The 16,641-nt window shown below is 39.3% G+C and overlaps 1 protein-coding gene across 2 annotated transcripts; it reads right to left on the bottom strand.

Annotated features, from left to right (window-relative positions):
- Window positions 1-297: 297 nt before the first annotated feature.
- On the bottom strand, window positions 298-16,298 carry GDAP1 (ganglioside induced differentiation associated protein 1). 2 transcript variants are annotated; one of them, XM_068525709.1, is made up of 6 exons: window positions 16,182-16,298; window positions 15,305-15,497; window positions 5,925-6,098; window positions 3,882-3,976; window positions 1,664-1,778; window positions 298-680 (listed from the first exon to the last, which is right to left on the bottom strand). In XM_068525709.1, the coding sequence occupies exons 1-6, from the start codon at window positions 16,296-16,298 to the stop codon at window positions 298-300; spliced, it is 1,077 nt and encodes a 358-aa protein (XP_068381810.1). The 2 variants fall into 2 exon arrangements, with proteins under 2 accessions (XP_068381810.1, XP_068381811.1); XM_068525710.1 differs by lacking the exon at window positions 5,925-6,098.
- Between the last annotated feature and the right edge of the window lie 343 nt (window positions 16,299-16,641).

Below are 16,641 nucleotides of genomic sequence, written 5' to 3'. Positions count from 1 at the left end.
GAACTTGAACTGACATTTTGAGCGAAAGGTCTACTCTCTACCTGTCAGCATTCACATATCTTGACTTTGCACATGTTTTAAGGATGAATTAGTTCAGGTTTGCAAATAAGTCCTCTCAAAGTGACCAGCCCACAAAGACATCTTCATTGCCTCCCCTCCCTGCATAAACTAGCCAAAGAGTAAAGTAAATTATGCTTTTTACTAGCTGCCCAGGGTCATTGTTCACTGGGCCTGGAAGAGTGGAGAAGGATCTAGTTGAATGGCTAGATGAGTTGCCGCCACTAGATCCCCACAAGCCTAGAAATAATTTGGTCTGGGTCTGAGCACTAATATCATGCTGCCAAGTCTCTTTCTGAAAAGCATAAAAGCAAAATATCCCATTCCTGCAAGAAAACCAACCACAAGGATGGTGCCAAGAACTTTTGGGGCCCTTTTCTTGGCCACCCGGAATGCGGTTGGCAACACTGCAGAGATTAATATATTGTTGACATGTCCTAAAACCTTGTTAAATGTTTTTCTCTTCAAGACACGCTCGTAATAGGTTTCCAAGTTCGGTCGCTTTCCATTTCCCCAGTTTCTCCTCGCAAACCCCAGGAACTTCAGTCGATGCAGTGTAACAGCAAGCGAGATGTCAGCCAAGGTGAAGGATTCCCCGCAGAGCCATGGCTGGCGGCCCTCTTCTGATTAGAGAAAGGGACATGGAGAATAAGGGGCAAGCACTGTACAGATAGACTTTGGTTGGCATCTTTGGTCTTAGTCTTGATGGCAAGGGTGAGTGTAGCAAAAGATGAAGGCCATGGTACATTTTCTTGACAATACTCAGCAAGTAATTCTATGCTTTAAAAAAAAAAAAAGTCCATGCAAATGTATCCCAAGCTAAGGGAGACTTGCTTGACATCTGTCAGGCACCTGGGTCCCTAGGTGCCACTAGAGCCACTTGAGCTCAAAGCCTGTCTATCATTTTGAGGAGTTGAGAGCCTCCAAGCCAAAGGAGTTAACAGATATTTCCTTCTGGGTTAAGAAAATGACAGGTGTACTTTAGGAAAATCCATATGTCACTCAGTAGTTGCCACTTTTAGTTACTTATTTAAAACAGAAGAAAGTCCCTATTGTGAAGCAAGTTTCAGGTAAAATGGTCTTTAACTTTGTTGTCAATCAAAACAGTGCAAATGGTCCATATGTCTGCACCTGGGCTTCATCGTGAAGCCAGCTTCACAGGTACAGCAGATGGATACTCACCAGCCAGCCTGCACATACACACAGGCTGGCTCCCATGTTATACTTTACTCCAATTTGCAGTTTTTCTCCCTGCCTAAGGAAAAAACTAGAGGGAGCATTCAAGCAGTTACTCAGGTTATTCAACCAAACTAACTGCTTTAGTTAAAAACTTGTGAAACAGGCCAGGTAGGAATCTACGAAGCATAACTTAAATTGTGCAGAAAACTTCTTCATCAGTCATATTTCACATAGATGCAGAGTTACAATTAGACACCTGGGTTTTGCTGAATTTGACACCTATTATTGTTGCTATCATAATTTAAACTGCCCATGAGTACTAACAATTAAAAACAGATTACAGAATGTTTTTGGTGAAACCAAGAATGTTCCCATAAATACTCCAGATGTCCAGAAAAAGAGGAAAAGGACACAAATGAGTACCTACCTGGGGTTTCTTCATTTCTTCTTTGCAACTCAGTTTCAACCTGATCCAAGACTTTCTCCAATTCATCAAGAATTTTCTTCAAGTATTTGACATTGTCGTGGTCAAGGAGCTTTGACTAATTAACAAAAATAACTTATAGGTTACTTATGCCTGTAAAAATAATCCGTGTAGAGCAGAGCAGATACAAACTCTTACAGAGTTGGAGCCTGTTTATTCTAGACAATGAGAAGAAATAGAATGACTTTGTGTTAAAGCAAAAGCAAACCTGACAGAAAATGCCCTGGCTGTGAAAATATCCCAGGGGTCAGACCCACTGTTCACTGGCAACTCCTATGGAACCAAATGATCAGAGAGGGCAAAGAATATGAGGGGCACAAAGAGACTGCTCTCATGCCCAACTCCAGAATGGACGTCAGCAGCCTTCAACAAATGAATAACTGAGGGCTCAGAGATGAGAGAGGAATCTGAATGCAGTGAGGTAAAGAACAGGTGGAGAGTAAGGAGTGCTGTGTGTGCAGGAGTTTCTCTTGAGAAGCTCATTTATTTCGCTCATGAAGGATAAAGGAGGCTGGGAAGTAGAGGGGGGATTGGGAGTGCTGACGTCTGCTAGATTTTCAACATGGGAGAAGTTTACACAGTTTGTTGGAGGAAAGAATTATCAGAAAGAGAAAGGCTGACTCTAACTGATGAAGCAAAGACCTGCTCCTCGGGAGGCAGACACATCAAAATGCATGAACTCAAAATGGATTTAAGCCTTGAAAGTAAGACCCGAAACCATAAGACTCCTAGAAGAAAACACAGGTGGTCAGCTCACTGACTTGGTCTTGGCAATGATTTTTTTAATCTGACACCAGAAGCAAAAGCAACAAAAGCAAAAATAAACAACTGTGACTACATTAAACTAACAAGCTTCTTTCTGCACAGTAAAGGAACCCATCGACAAAACGAAAAGGCAACCTACTAAGTGGGAGCCAATACTTAAAAATCATATATCTGAGAAGGGGCTAACGTTCAAAATCTATAAAGAGCTCCTATAACTCAATAGCAAACAAACAAACAATCTAATTTAAAAATGGGCAGAAGATCTGGATAGACATTTTTCCAAAGAAGACATACAATGGCCAATAGGTACATGAAAAGATGCTCAACATTGTAAATCATCAGGGAAAACAAATCAAAACCACAATAAGATATCACCTCACCCCTGTTAGAATGGCTATTATCAAAAAGTCAAGGAATCACAAGTGTTGACAAGGATGTGGAGAATGGGGGAGCACTTGTGTTCTGTTGGTGGGAATGTAAATCGGTGCAGCCACCGTGGAAAATAGAATGGAGGTTCCTCAAAAAATTAAAAATAGAACTAACATATAATCCAGCAATTCTACTTCTGGGTATTTAGCCAAAGAAAAACAAAAACACTAACTCGAAAGATATCTGCACTCCTGTGTTCATTGCAATATTATTTACAATAGCCAAAACATGGAAACAACCTAAGTGCTCATCAATAGATGAAGGGATTAAAAAATTGTGATTTGTATATATAGAATGGAATATTCTTCAGCTATTAAAAGACTGAAATTTTGCCATTTGCAACAATGTGGATGGACCTTGAGGGCATTACGCTAAGTGAAGTAAGTCAAGCAGAGAAAGACAAATCCCATATGATCTCTCTTATTGGTAGAATCTAAAAACAAACAAACAAATAACCAAGCTCATAGATGCAGAGAACAGACTGGTGGTTGCCAGAGGCAGGGGGGTGAGGGGTTGGAGAAATGGGTGAAGGGGATCAAAAGGTACAAAGGAAAAAAACTGAAAGGCATGTGGGGTATATATATTAAAAAAAAAAAAAAAAAAACTCGCCGGTAGCTTTATTGGTATAAAAAAGTCATAGACAGAGGTCTAGCTGCCTCAAAGTGGAAAAATACCTGAAATGACAGATTCCTAGAATATTTTATTAACTTGCTTTTACATTTTATAAGTTTCCTTGGCAACCAGCATGAGCAATGACTGCTTTTTAAGCAATTGTCGTTAGGTCTGAATATCAAATCTAATAAAGAAAAATTCTTTCTAAAAGCAGAGCATAAGCCGAAGGTAACATGTGTTCTGGTGACTTGCGATATTTAATAGAAGATGTTCTAAAAAATAGTGATACTGTACAAAAAGTAGAACATTTAATACAAACAGCGGATGTCAGCTGAGGACAGCCTGGTTTACTTACTTGAAGTCGCTTCTGTTTTGCAATGTACGCCTCTTGTAAATCTGGGTTTTGTTCAGCAAGTTTTTTCAGTTCAGACTCTGTGTTACCAATTTGGCCTGATGACAAAACCATTTTTGAAATAGAAAATTATTTCCTCCCTTCCATACAAGAAACAAAGAAAAGCAGGGAAACTCAATGGTAAGAGCATAAGCCCTGGGGGTCATGACCTTCCTCTGCCTCAGACTCCCCCTCTGTGTGCCTCAGTTTCCTCACTTTTAAAATGGAGCTATCCCGTGCTTTGTGACCACCTAGAGGGGTAGGATAGGGAGGGTGGGAGGGAGACGCAAGAAGGAGGAGATATGGGGATATATGTATATGTATAGCTGATTCACTTTGTTATAAAGCAGAAACTAACACACCATTGTAAAGCAGTTATACTCCAATAAAGCTGTTAAAAAAAGAAAAAACTACAAAGTCTAAATAAATAAGTACTGCACTCTGTTAAAAAAAAAAATGTTTAATGCATGAGACCCCCTACGCACACACGTTGTCCCTCTCTCTCTCTCTCTGTCTCTCACACACACACACACACACACACACACACACACACACACACACACTGGAGCAACCAGTTGTTCTTTTCTTCCTGGTGACTCTATACTCTTTTTCTTAAGATCCTCTCTCGCTTGTAACATTCTGACTTTCCTGAACTATAAGGGTGACCTTTCAGCTATTATATTACTAAGAAGAATGAATCAGGAAAAGAGGAAAACTAAACGCCCATCTTGATCCTTTCATTATCCTCTTAAAAGGGGGTTTCTACCTCTACATTGTTCCTCTGCATCAAAGGACCCTGCCGCTTATCTCAGTAGGTGGGAGCTGCTAGAGAGAAAGACGGGTACAACCTTGTCATGGCAAAGCCCATTAACAATTCCCAGGAAATAAAAATAGAATCTGGGTAAATAAATAATAAAATAAAATGGAGCTCTCAGAGTATCTGCCACACAGGCTGAGAATGAAATGGGAGGCACCATGGAAAAGCATTGAACGCAAAGCCCAGCACATCATAAGTGCTTGAGCAGGGTAGTTCTACCTTTCAATACCTTCCAAGTTTTCTGTAATAAATTTCTATGTAAAGGGAAGGAAAAAGCCTTATTTAGAGAAATATTTACTCTAGGTAAATATAGTCAGAATACTGGTTTCAAATCATATAATGAGTATTTCTGAGGAGAAGGAGGTGGAACAAGAGGAAGGTGAGAAGCTGGAAGAGAGAGGAGAAAAATGGGGGGAGGGAGAGCAGGGCAGGGAAGGCAAGAGGAGAGGAGTGAGGAGGAGGGTATCGAAAAGAAAGTAAAATAGCGTAAGTAAGAGAACTGTAAAGGCGAGGTAGGATGTAACAGGAAGGACGTGCTTTCTGGAATTGAAGCTCTGGGTGTGAGTGTTCCTGGTCAAACACCCCCGGTCTGATCACAGCCCCTTCCCTTTCCTTCCCTTCCCATCCCATCCCATCCCAATCCCCTGGGCTATGGAGCACACCTCCTCCCGCTCCTGACCCTTCCCTATGCTCAGGGCAGGAGGAAGGAGAGAGCTGGAGGTCACAGCTCAACCTCAGTGAATCTCCGATCACTAAACTCAGAGGAAGAGTAATGGCTAGACAGCCTGTAGCCCAGCTCTTCACATAATGAAACAAAAATTAAGGACCAGAAATGTGAACTCAGTCGCCCGTAACTCCCAGCAGATCCCAGCTTTCCTTATTCTTAGTCCATTTGTCCTTGAGAACATGTTATGTTCTCTACTTTTCCACAGGCCACTCTTCTGAGTTTTATTTAAGCTTGGCCCTCAAGGCCAAGAGCTGGAAAATCAGATCCTGTAGACAATAAATGTCCAGCTGAACAGCTGAAGCACAGATTCATCTGACTGGTGCGTGGATCGATATATAACACGCACGTCCATGAAGCAAACTCAACAACCCTGCCCCCAAGTCTTCCTGAGGTGTGCTAGGTCTCAAAAATGAATTAAAAGAAACTTGAGACAGAATTCCAGGTCTTTAAGATCTTTACATACTGCGAATCCTTGTTGTTGCATAAGCTGGGATCATGGAGTCCACAGTTAGCTCAGGATGTAAAATGCAGCCGTGTGTATAGGCATCCATGGGCAAGGAGTCAAGTAGTTCTCGATAATGTTGTACCCGTGGGTAATACATGCTTCCTTTATCAGGCATTAACTTGGGTGTTTTTTCTAAAATACACACACAAACACATACACAAACATTGAAGGAAAAGTTACAAACAAGATGTTACATCCAAAAGCAAGAAACAAAAACTCTAGCCCCTCAACATTAACATTTTCAGTATTATATGAAGGGATTTAAAGGATGATATCTCTCCAGCCCAGACATTCAAAATTTGAATTGGACTGAGGTACCAGACCAGATTCCCAAACCATGATCACACTTCTCCACCTTGCAAATCACTACTCTCAAGGTCTAGTTTTTTATGCCAACTCCTCTGCGGAAATTTCCCCAACCTTCCACAACTACCAACATCTGACTAAGTCAAGTGTGCCTTCCTCTGTACATGCAAAATACTCTGTACGTACTCCATTATAGCCCTTATCACCTCAATTAGTTGTTTGTATCTTTTTGCCCCATAAACCCCTTCAGGGCAAGGAACGTATGATCCGGAGTCTAGCATAGTGTCTCATACATTTTAGGCCCTTGGTAAATGTTGGTTAAGTGAATGAAGGCTCATTACGGAAAGATGATCAGGGACCACACCTTCCCAGGTTCCAGTTAATACCAAGAGTGATCCCACTGATGCTATGCGAATGGGAATTGATCATCTTCATGGAATTCACCAGCAATTTCTAATATTTTATCTCTGGAAAGTGCGTTCTACATAAATCTTCATTTGCTGGTTAACCTCTAGACTATAGACTCCTTAAGGGCAGGGACCATGTATTGTTCTTTGTTGAATCCCAGTGCCCAATATAATGTTTGGCTCATAGTAGGTGTTGAATAAATTTCAATTAATGAATTAATATATTCCCAAATTGCTAGTTATTATAGAATATTTGAGCTGCAGAAGCTCTGTAGCAGTTAACGAGGACACTGAGATATATAGGCTGAGACATTCTCCCAAGATCCCACAGCTAATTAGAGGCAGACCAAGAACCAAAGTCATTAACTCCTAATGCAGTGCTCTGTTTTATTACATCATCGGTAACATCTTCAAAGGGTTTACTTCTCAGAGACTATTCAAGAAGAATACAAATGAACCATGTGATCCAAAGGTCAGGGCTAAGTCCCTACAGAATCTATTCCCACTTCTGACTCTCAAACTTCCCCTAAAAAAAATGCCAACAAGCTTATTAATCTAACAGGTGAAAAGAACGACCTCAACTCTATTCATTTATTTTTTGCTTATTCACTTATTCATTTATTTTGAGTTATTTATTTAATTTAGAATCCTTTTGAGCATCGCACACTCATTCATAAGCATTGACAATTCAGAGTTGGTTGCAGAGCAAGATTTCAGGCAAGATCTCATAATGCCAGACCAAGTAGTACACAATTTTAAGCCAACAGGCTAATTCTGACTCTCTAAGAAAAAAGAATACGGATTACTCCTCAAACCAGTGGGCAAATGTCTAATTCCCTGCTGGGAGTCCAATTCTGAAGTCTGCATTAGAATGACCAAGAATGAAGTGTCAGCTACATTCTGCTCGTCAACCCTGAATTTGCCCAACTAGAGCACACTTCCTTGCTGACTTTTCAGGATCTCAGAATATCACCAGGATCCCAAGCAATGCATGGTAAACATTCCCATGAGGATAATAGACTGGAGGCCTTCTAAGGTCCTTGAAATTCTAAAGAGTTCTTAACCTTTTGTGTGCCACTGACCTCTTCTCAAAATAATGTTCTTAAATGCATAAAATACAAGACATAGGATTGCAAAGGAAACTGATTATATTAAAATAAGCTATCAAAGTAATTTTAAATTATAAAATACTAATATGGGTGTCTTTTTATTAATACACTAACAAAAGCTAGCAGCAGGTCTAATAACTACCATAATTTCAAAGTAGTGATGGGCATAAGTGATATTTTAAGATATCAGCAATAACTTGATATGCTATGAACACATCACAGTCACATGAACATACGAACAAAGTCACAGGCACTCCTGATATTGCTTTGGATTATGCCTACATTGGAAATGAAAGGAAATGATAAATTTCTGTTTGAAATTACTGAAAAATAAAGATGTAATTTTTTCCCCTCTAAGATATCAAATGTCCTGAATTCTATTCCCAGACCACTAGCAGTAAAAGTTCTCAAAGTATGGTCTGAAAACCCCTGGGCTTCCTGAAGACACTCTCAGGGGGTCTACAAGTCAAAGCTACTTTTATAGTAATACTAAGATGTTAATTGCTTTTTCACTCTTATTCTCTCTTGAGTGTATGACGATATTTTCCAGAGCCTACACAACATGTGATAACTCCATCACTCTGACAGTTAATGGAATGTGGGGTTGTATATTCTTGTATTTTAAACTTTTCTCAATTTTAATTTCTAGTTTGATAGATATTGATAGATAGAACACATAAACAAAAGCTCTCAAACGTCCTCATTAACTTTTAAGACAAAGGGGCCTTGAAACCAAAATGTTTAAGAACCACTGTTCTGGGGGGGGCGGTCCAAGAACCACAGGTTAATAACCATAAATGATATGGCATTTTAAAATGCCTCTCAAGTGGTTAAATTTATAGCTACTGGCTCTGGCTGCTCTCTTGTGCCAGGCCGGGGGCTTGTCTTCAGAAGAGCATACGACTTCCTTCCTGGGAAAGAGAATAAAAGCAGGAAAAACAACATCCAATTGCTTTCTGGGGAAGGTCCATCTGGCCAAGTCTGAATCCAAAGATTTGAATGCATGAAAGTAATCTTCTACTCAGTGCTCCATTACTATATAACTATCTCCTAAAACACTTTGTCAGGCAGAGCATCAGATACCCACTGAACCCATGTTCTTTTCCAAGCTCACTTTCTCTCTTCAAGGACACCCTGTCCAGTATCACACATCCAATGTGCCACCAGCATCCTCCTGACACCAGCACACAAAAGTGTCCAGTGCCTCTGGAAAGAGAGTTTTTCAAAAGACAACTGGGAATTTCCTTTGAATTATACAGAAAATCTTCCCTCTCATTCTCATTTTATTTTCCAGTCCTTCCATAAAGCATTTTTGTTACGATACTAAAAAGAGAAAATCTTTTCTTGGTATTCTACCTCAATCAGAACTGAGAAAGCAATAGAAGGGTTACAGGGTTTGAGAAACAGGCAATAAGAATAATTCTGGGAACTCTTCATTGGGGTGGAAGGTTGCAGTAGTGGAAGCCAGGATTAGTGACTAAGCTGGAAGAATAAGCAAGTACATTGGCATAAGACCTGACGTTGTAGAACTGAGTAGGGACAAAGGCAGGTCTTGTATTGCACCTAAATTTAGGCAGCAAATTAGAAACAGGCAGATGGACATAAAGCAGAAAGATGTGATAAGCAACAAAGAGAGAAAACAAAAGAACAAAATTGTAAATCAGAAAGAAACAATAAAAGCATTCTGTAACCATTTAATGAGGACCAACAGCTCCATATATTCTCAAGTCCCTGTATTGTTGGGTAGAATAACAGTGGCCCTGAGCCATTAAAAAATTTACATTCAGTTTCCCCAAGAGCAAATAGTAAAAAGAATCTAGGAGCTTAAAGACATACATTTTAATTCTTTTCCTAAATTGGCTGCTTTGATTTCCTACACTCCCCAGTGATGGCAGATAAAGGAGGCATTATTATGACCGTTTTCTAGAAAGACACCCCCTAGGTCTATTTGAATAATTGTCAGATCTTCCTTCAATGAGAATAGATTAGACTTCATTTCTATCTCTATCCCTTTGTCAATTTTTTATTTTACTTAGATCACTTAGTGATGACATTGGTACATAAGATAATATGCAGCATGTAGCTGAACAAAATTGTACCCTTCAACTAGTCATACACCAGGCTATTAAAAATATAATAATAATGGTACACAATTAAATTATGACCTGAAGCAAAAGATATGGTTACAAACTGACTACAATTCAAGGCTGTCATAACTTCAGAGCTAGAAAGATCAAATCTAAACACAGATGAGAAAAAACATGATGTCAAATTACACAAGTTCATTATACACATCCAGAATTTTCTGAGACAGAGCCAAATTTGTAGCAAGATAGTCAATACATTTTATACCTTAAATGTTTAACTACTTTTATTTAATTGGTAGTATATTTAAAACTTTTATAGGAACATTCATAATTGGGGGGCAAAAATTCCTTGATCAGATAGTTTGTTCCAATGATTGTATACACATAATATAGAACTAGGACTTCTGTAATTTTAACACCCCGTCCTGTTCACTAAAATTGAACAAATCAGAGAAAGTCTTTTTAAAAATTACTTTTTAAAACCATTTATTGGCATAATCATGAGTTTTAAAGACTCATTTTCTTTTCCTTACCATATTTTCTCTGCACTCAGTTACAATCCTTTGTGCTAACCTGCAATTTCAGTAGATGTGCGAAAAAGTGTATAATGTTATTCAACTATATATGAGACCCTTTTACTAACAGATATAAAATTATTTATTCTATGACCTTAACAATAATTGAAAATTCCTTACATAACTAACTATATTTTTAATATAACAATAATTTCAGAATAAATATTATCTTTAAAATCAGAGTTGATTTTCAATATATATTGATAAAACTGTATTTATAAAATAAGTTTATATTTCCTAATCAGACTTAGTATGTGATACTTTAATATATACCAGAATACTTGGATTATTTCCAAACCAAATTCTTTTCCTAAGAATACTTACAGTGATATATCTAGACATAAGACATGGGACATAGTCTTCAGAGAACTGTTATAAAACATATTAAATTACCAAAATTCAATATTCACCGTATGACATCCTTGATTCCAGGTTACCACTGAGTTATTTGGCAGTAATAAACAGTATATATTCTAGTATTTTGTAGTTATTTCATGCTCTCTTTTTTTTTTTTTTTTTAGATTTTTTTTGATGTGGACCTTTTTTTTTTTAATTAATTAATTAATTTATTTATTTATTTATTTATGGCTGTGTTGGGTCTTCGTTTCTGTGCGAGGGCTTTCTCCAGTTGCGGCGAGCGGGGGCCACTCCTCATCCCGGTGCGCGGGCCTCTCACTGTCGCGGGCTCTCTTGTTGCGGAGCACAGGCTCCAGACGCGCATGCTCAGTAATTGTGGCTCACGGGCGGGTCCAGTTGCTCCGCGGCATGTGGGATCATCCCTGACCAGGGCTCGAACCCGTGTCCCCTGCATTGGCAGGCAGATTCTCAACCACTGCGCCACCAGGGAAGCCCTCTCCTTTTTTTTTACTTCTAAAAATCTGAATTTAATTGGGATGCCAGATTCCTAGCAATTTACATTTTTAATTTTCCAGATAATCTGGAGATTACATGCTCACTTTTTTTTATTATTTAGTGGCCAAGTTACAGTTCACTAAAAGAGATTATGATATACCAAAAGGATGTAAATATGTAAATACTGATTACACAGAAAGGTTGAGAAAGGTGTACAGGTCAGCAAGCCATCATTTTTAGTACAATCCCCAGTTGATAGACTAATAAAGGATAGCAAATAAGAGCAAAGGAGATGCCAGCTGACTACACTCTGTTCTTTAGATGAATGGATACACTTAATTAAAGTCTCTTATATAACCATGGGCAACTGTACACCTCATGAAATCCATTCACTCATTATCATTCTAATTTGTCACCTTTCCTCAAAGTTCCATCCATAATTGGTCAAAATGCTGCATGTTCCAACCAGTTCAAATATAGCAGGTCACAATTTGCCATGTTCTAGGCAGAATCTATACTTTTGAAACAACTTGAAATCACACTAGTCTTTTATTTCATTGTTGGCTTTTGTTGGTAACTTATTAGCAGGCCAGGTCTCCCATCCTTCATTAATGCAGCTGATTTTTTAAAACAAAATTCATATACTACTTTTAGCCTTGTTAAACTTTATCTTAGTTATTGTTCCATTTTATTGTTCCATGAGAAGCATTTCATAAGCTAGTCATCATTTTAACTATCACAGCTTACACATCCGCAAGTATAATAGTGTTTCTTCGATGTCTTTATTCAAATCGTTTGTGGACTTGTTAGACTCAGTCAGAGAATAGAAGCCTAAAAGAACACCAGTAGAGACTCCTGTCCAGGCTGACATCTGTTTTCAATAACTCATTCATTTTAATCATTCAAAAGTATTTATTAAGCTCCCATTAAAGAACAGTCACCATACCAGGCACTGGGAATACAGTTGTTAATGAAACAGGCACTGTCTCTGACCTCACGGTACTTACAGTGGTCTACAAGTAATTGAAATAATTAAAGTGTGATAAAATTATCATAGGATAAGTGAAATAAGAGAATATAGCTAAACAAGCAACATGGTATAAGAAATTCATAAATGAATATTCTTCATTATGGTGGTTTATTCATTGGAAAATGTGCATTACTTTCATCTAGCCATATATGCTCCCTCATTCCACAGGGGTGTCATATGACTTAATCTCAAATGCTCTGCTTAAATCAAGATACACTGTATCTAGAACTATGCCCAGCACCTAATAGATTCACTTTTTAAGTGTTAAAGACATTCTCCAGTAATGTAAAACTTAAGCTGGTTCCTTTTCATCGAGATACTCAAAAAATATACACTTTAAAAAATTTTGACAACACATTCTAGAACTCTGCCATGCTTAAAGACAGTAATTTATAGCACTGCTTAAAGCTTAAGCAATTATTTAATGCACAGTAATTTGTAGTAGTGCTTCTCAAACTTTTATGTATATATGAATCACTTGGGAATCTTGTTAAAATGCAGATTCTGATTCAAGAGACTTGCAGTAGAGTCTAGAATTCTGCATTTCTAACAAACTCCAAGGTGATACCAATGCTGCTGGTACATGGAATATGTGTTAAGTAGCAAGGATTAGAATTCAGCCTCCCCCCTCGTTAACAATTGGGATAACATTTGTCTGTCTCTTGTCTGGCCCTTTTCCTAATCTCCATGAGTTCTTAATGATAAATAGAAATTATCTCAATGATCATTGTGATAATGCTTACATGTTTGTTTTTTATTTTAACACTTTGAGACAAACTTCATCTGGAGACTAGACTAGCCTGCATTTATATAACTGTTTTCTTACTGTCTTCATATCTACCATGGGTTTTAGTTCCCTTAATCTTAGTCTTCCTTTACCCTTTCCAGTTGAATGACTACTCTCCTTGGGAAACGGGAAAGAGTGAAATAAGAGTTGATTGGACTTGCTTTATCTCTGCAACTGATAAAACTATATCACCTAATCCAAGAGGACAAACAGAGAAGTCAAGTCACCAAGGATATGCAACCAGTTTGCGACAGCTTCAGACTAAGAGCTAGAATTCTTGATTGTCTACTTATTCTATTGGTACAACCAGAATTAAAGTCCTTAGTTCCCATATTTTCCTCTTAATGTTTAGCCCACAGTACCTTCTCCTCTGATTCAATAAATAGTAGTAAGAAAAGATCAGAATTCACCTTGAGCAGGACTCAGAATGCATTTCAGTTTTGCTATTATATAGTCAAAGAAAAAGAAAAAACCTAAAAAAAATTTGATGAAGCCTAATAATCATTAACATTACTATACTGTAAGGTAACACTGTATATTACTGAATATCTTACAGGAGAGATAATGTCAGGAAGAGGAGGAGGAGAATGGTAGTAATAGTAGTTCAAGGGATGCTAACAAAAGATTTAAACATGATTTTCATTTGCTATATCTTTTTAAAGCTTTTGATGATTTAAAGTAGAATTCTTATGCAATTATTTTGTCTTATTCACATTATTATAATCACTTCTCCCAAGAAATACAAATTATTATTCAACAGACTTGTCCATTTCCAAAAAGCTCAAGATTGAGAAAAATTGTCTTAAATCAATTAGCCCCCATTTTCTGTGCAGTCCCCAGCGTTTAGACTTACAAGGGATAGCAAGTAATGATGGATGGAAAAGCAGTTTAGATCAGTGGCCACCTCCAATCAAAATCTTAGGGAACTAAACACTTGGGTTAAGAATAAGGGAAGCCCATGGTTAATCTAATTCCCTGGGGTAAACTCCCCCCAGCCCCCATTTAGGTCCTATACTTATCTTTCTTCTAAGTACCTCAGACTTTTCTGGGCCTTATAATTTCCTTTCTCAGTTTCCAGTAATTTGGGGTTATATTCTGGTTTTATCTTGCCCAGTTAACATCAACATAACTGGTGGCAGATGAAGAGTAACTGGATCTCGTCGTGCATCTTCTTTTTCAGAAGAGTACTTAGCTGATAGCTAAAAGCCCTCTGTTCTGCTCTTAGTTCTGTCAGTGATCAGCTGTGTAATCTTGGGTAAATATTGAAGCTACAGTTTACCTCAAAGGCTTGTTATTAGGAAGAAGAAAGACAATGTGTAAGTGGCAATGACTATGAGAGATGGTCCGTGTAATAGGAAGGTTTGGATTTGAAAGGCTTGCATTCCAGCCCTAATCTGCCATAAAATAGCTATGTTACCTTAGGCAACCCCTCTGTTTCTCTTTCCTCGTGTACAAAAGGGGAATAATTAGTCAACCATGCCTATCTCAGGTTGGTTTTTTTTGAAGACTGACTAGAACAGAAATTATAAAATGTCTGACACAAAACAGGCTGTCAATAAATGATTATTACTTAAAAGCACTGTACAAATTTGAGCCCTATAATTCCTCACAAAAGATATAAAATTCAAACCATACAGATGTAACAAGGGCAAAGATCTCCAAGTATACCAACATTCTAATCTCCCTTGCCTAAGATTTATTCCTCTTTTTCCCTCCTATTGTTTTTAAGGTAGAACCATTTAGTAGACTAAATGAAACTGATTTTCATACTGTACATTTAAAATCAACATTATGAATTTGACTTCAAGGCTAATAAATCACCACCACAAACCATACACCTGCAGGGTTTTTTGCAAGTGAATTTAAAAGGAAAGTTCCAACATTAAAATTGGTAGTTTACGTGAAATCTTTTCAATGGAGTTACAGTGGCTTATACAAACTTTATGTTATTGACCCATTTTATATTTGTGTGCTTATGGAAATGGAAAAGGTTGTTGGCACTAAACCACCATCATGAAACCAAAAAGAGGGGAGGAAGGGAGGAAAGGGGGGGAGGAAGGGAGGAAAAAGGAAGGAGGGAAGGAAGAAAGGAAGGAAGGAAGGGGGAAAGGAAGGGAGGGAGGAAGGAAGACATATATTTGTGTTGAAAGTAAATCCAAGAAATCACAAATAGCCTTAACATTACCATCCAGGAAAGTCTGTTCAAGATAATCAATGATCTGAGTGGCCTCACAAATAATGTTTTCCCCGTGGATAAGGACGGGCACTTCTCCAGTTGAGTTCAAACGCATAAACCAGGGTTCATTGTGCTCACTCAGGGGCAGACTTACATCATGTTCCTCGCACTTCAATGCCTTTTCAGCAATTACCAAGCGCACCTGGAAGAGTTCACACTGGTTACCACAACGCGTGGAGGCTTTTAATTAAATGACATCCCTTGGATACCACCAAGCAGCTCTTTTGTGCTTCCCTGAGTTATTAATATTTTCAACATTCTTTTCAACTATTCCTGTTCCTGGAATTAACAAGTGAGATATATTCTAGCGTCTTCCTCTTATAAGTGAGAAAAGATAATTAAGTAATGAAAAGGATTCTGGCTATATTCAGTCCACAGTCACCCTCTTCATCACTACTACTTTCTCGGTGTTCTAAACCTTACGACGTGTCCTCCCCATACTAAGGACCTGAAACAGATAGGCTAGGCCTGTTGAAGAGAGTGAATGCGACCAAGAGTAAAAGAAGGAACCCTAGATGATGTGGGTGCAGGAAGACGCTTCCCTCTGCCTCGCTCTCCACGGCCCCGGAGACAAGGCCTCCCGCCCCAATACCGAAAGCGATGATTTTTTGTCGCATTTCACGACTGGTAGTGCCTTTGCACCTCACACTGGTGCTCCCGGCTCCCCTACAAGGCGCACCCCCGCCCCTGAGGGAGCTCCCGCCGGGGTTAGGGCGTCGGAGGCCTGTTTCCAAGTGGGCCGGCTTACCCGGCCAACACCCAGAGGGAGCTGTCCCGGTGCTGAAACCCGATCCGCACCGCCCGCCCGCCCGGCGGAGGCCTTTACCTTTTGAGAGCTGAAGGAATGCGTCCAGTGGTACAGAATGAGCTTAACCTCCGCGTCCGACTTGCCTTCCGCCATCAAGGGCGCTCCCCCTCTCTGCTCGTCCTGCCTCCGGGCCATTTCGGGGATGCGCGAGCGCGGGAGGGCCTCGCCTGTCCGCCCTTTACTTCTCCCAGCCACAGCGCCCTGCAAAGCGCCCTTAGCTTTGCCGGGATGCCACCCGGAGCCGGGAAAGATGAGTTCGCGCAGATGCACGAACAGACCGCTGGGAAGTGTAGTTTCGTGGGCGAGAAAGCTGCCGCGGGGTGGGGGGGAGGGGGGGAGAGTCTGCAAAGACCCGGGGGGCGTCTGCGCACAGAAGTCACCTGGGAGGTGCAATTGGACGTTTTTTAGGGAAAACGATCTCAAATATGAGTCCCTGATTATTTAAGATGAGTCATGGAAAATGTTGATTGCAAATTAT

Source organism: Eschrichtius robustus, chromosome 17, assembly GCF_028021215.1.
Source record: "Eschrichtius robustus isolate mEscRob2 chromosome 17, mEscRob2.pri, whole genome shotgun sequence".
Taxonomy (NCBI): Eukaryota; Metazoa; Chordata; class Mammalia; order Artiodactyla; family Eschrichtiidae; genus Eschrichtius; species Eschrichtius robustus.
Note: the sequence above shows the minus strand (reverse complement) of the source record. Positions and strands in the feature narration are given on the sequence as shown.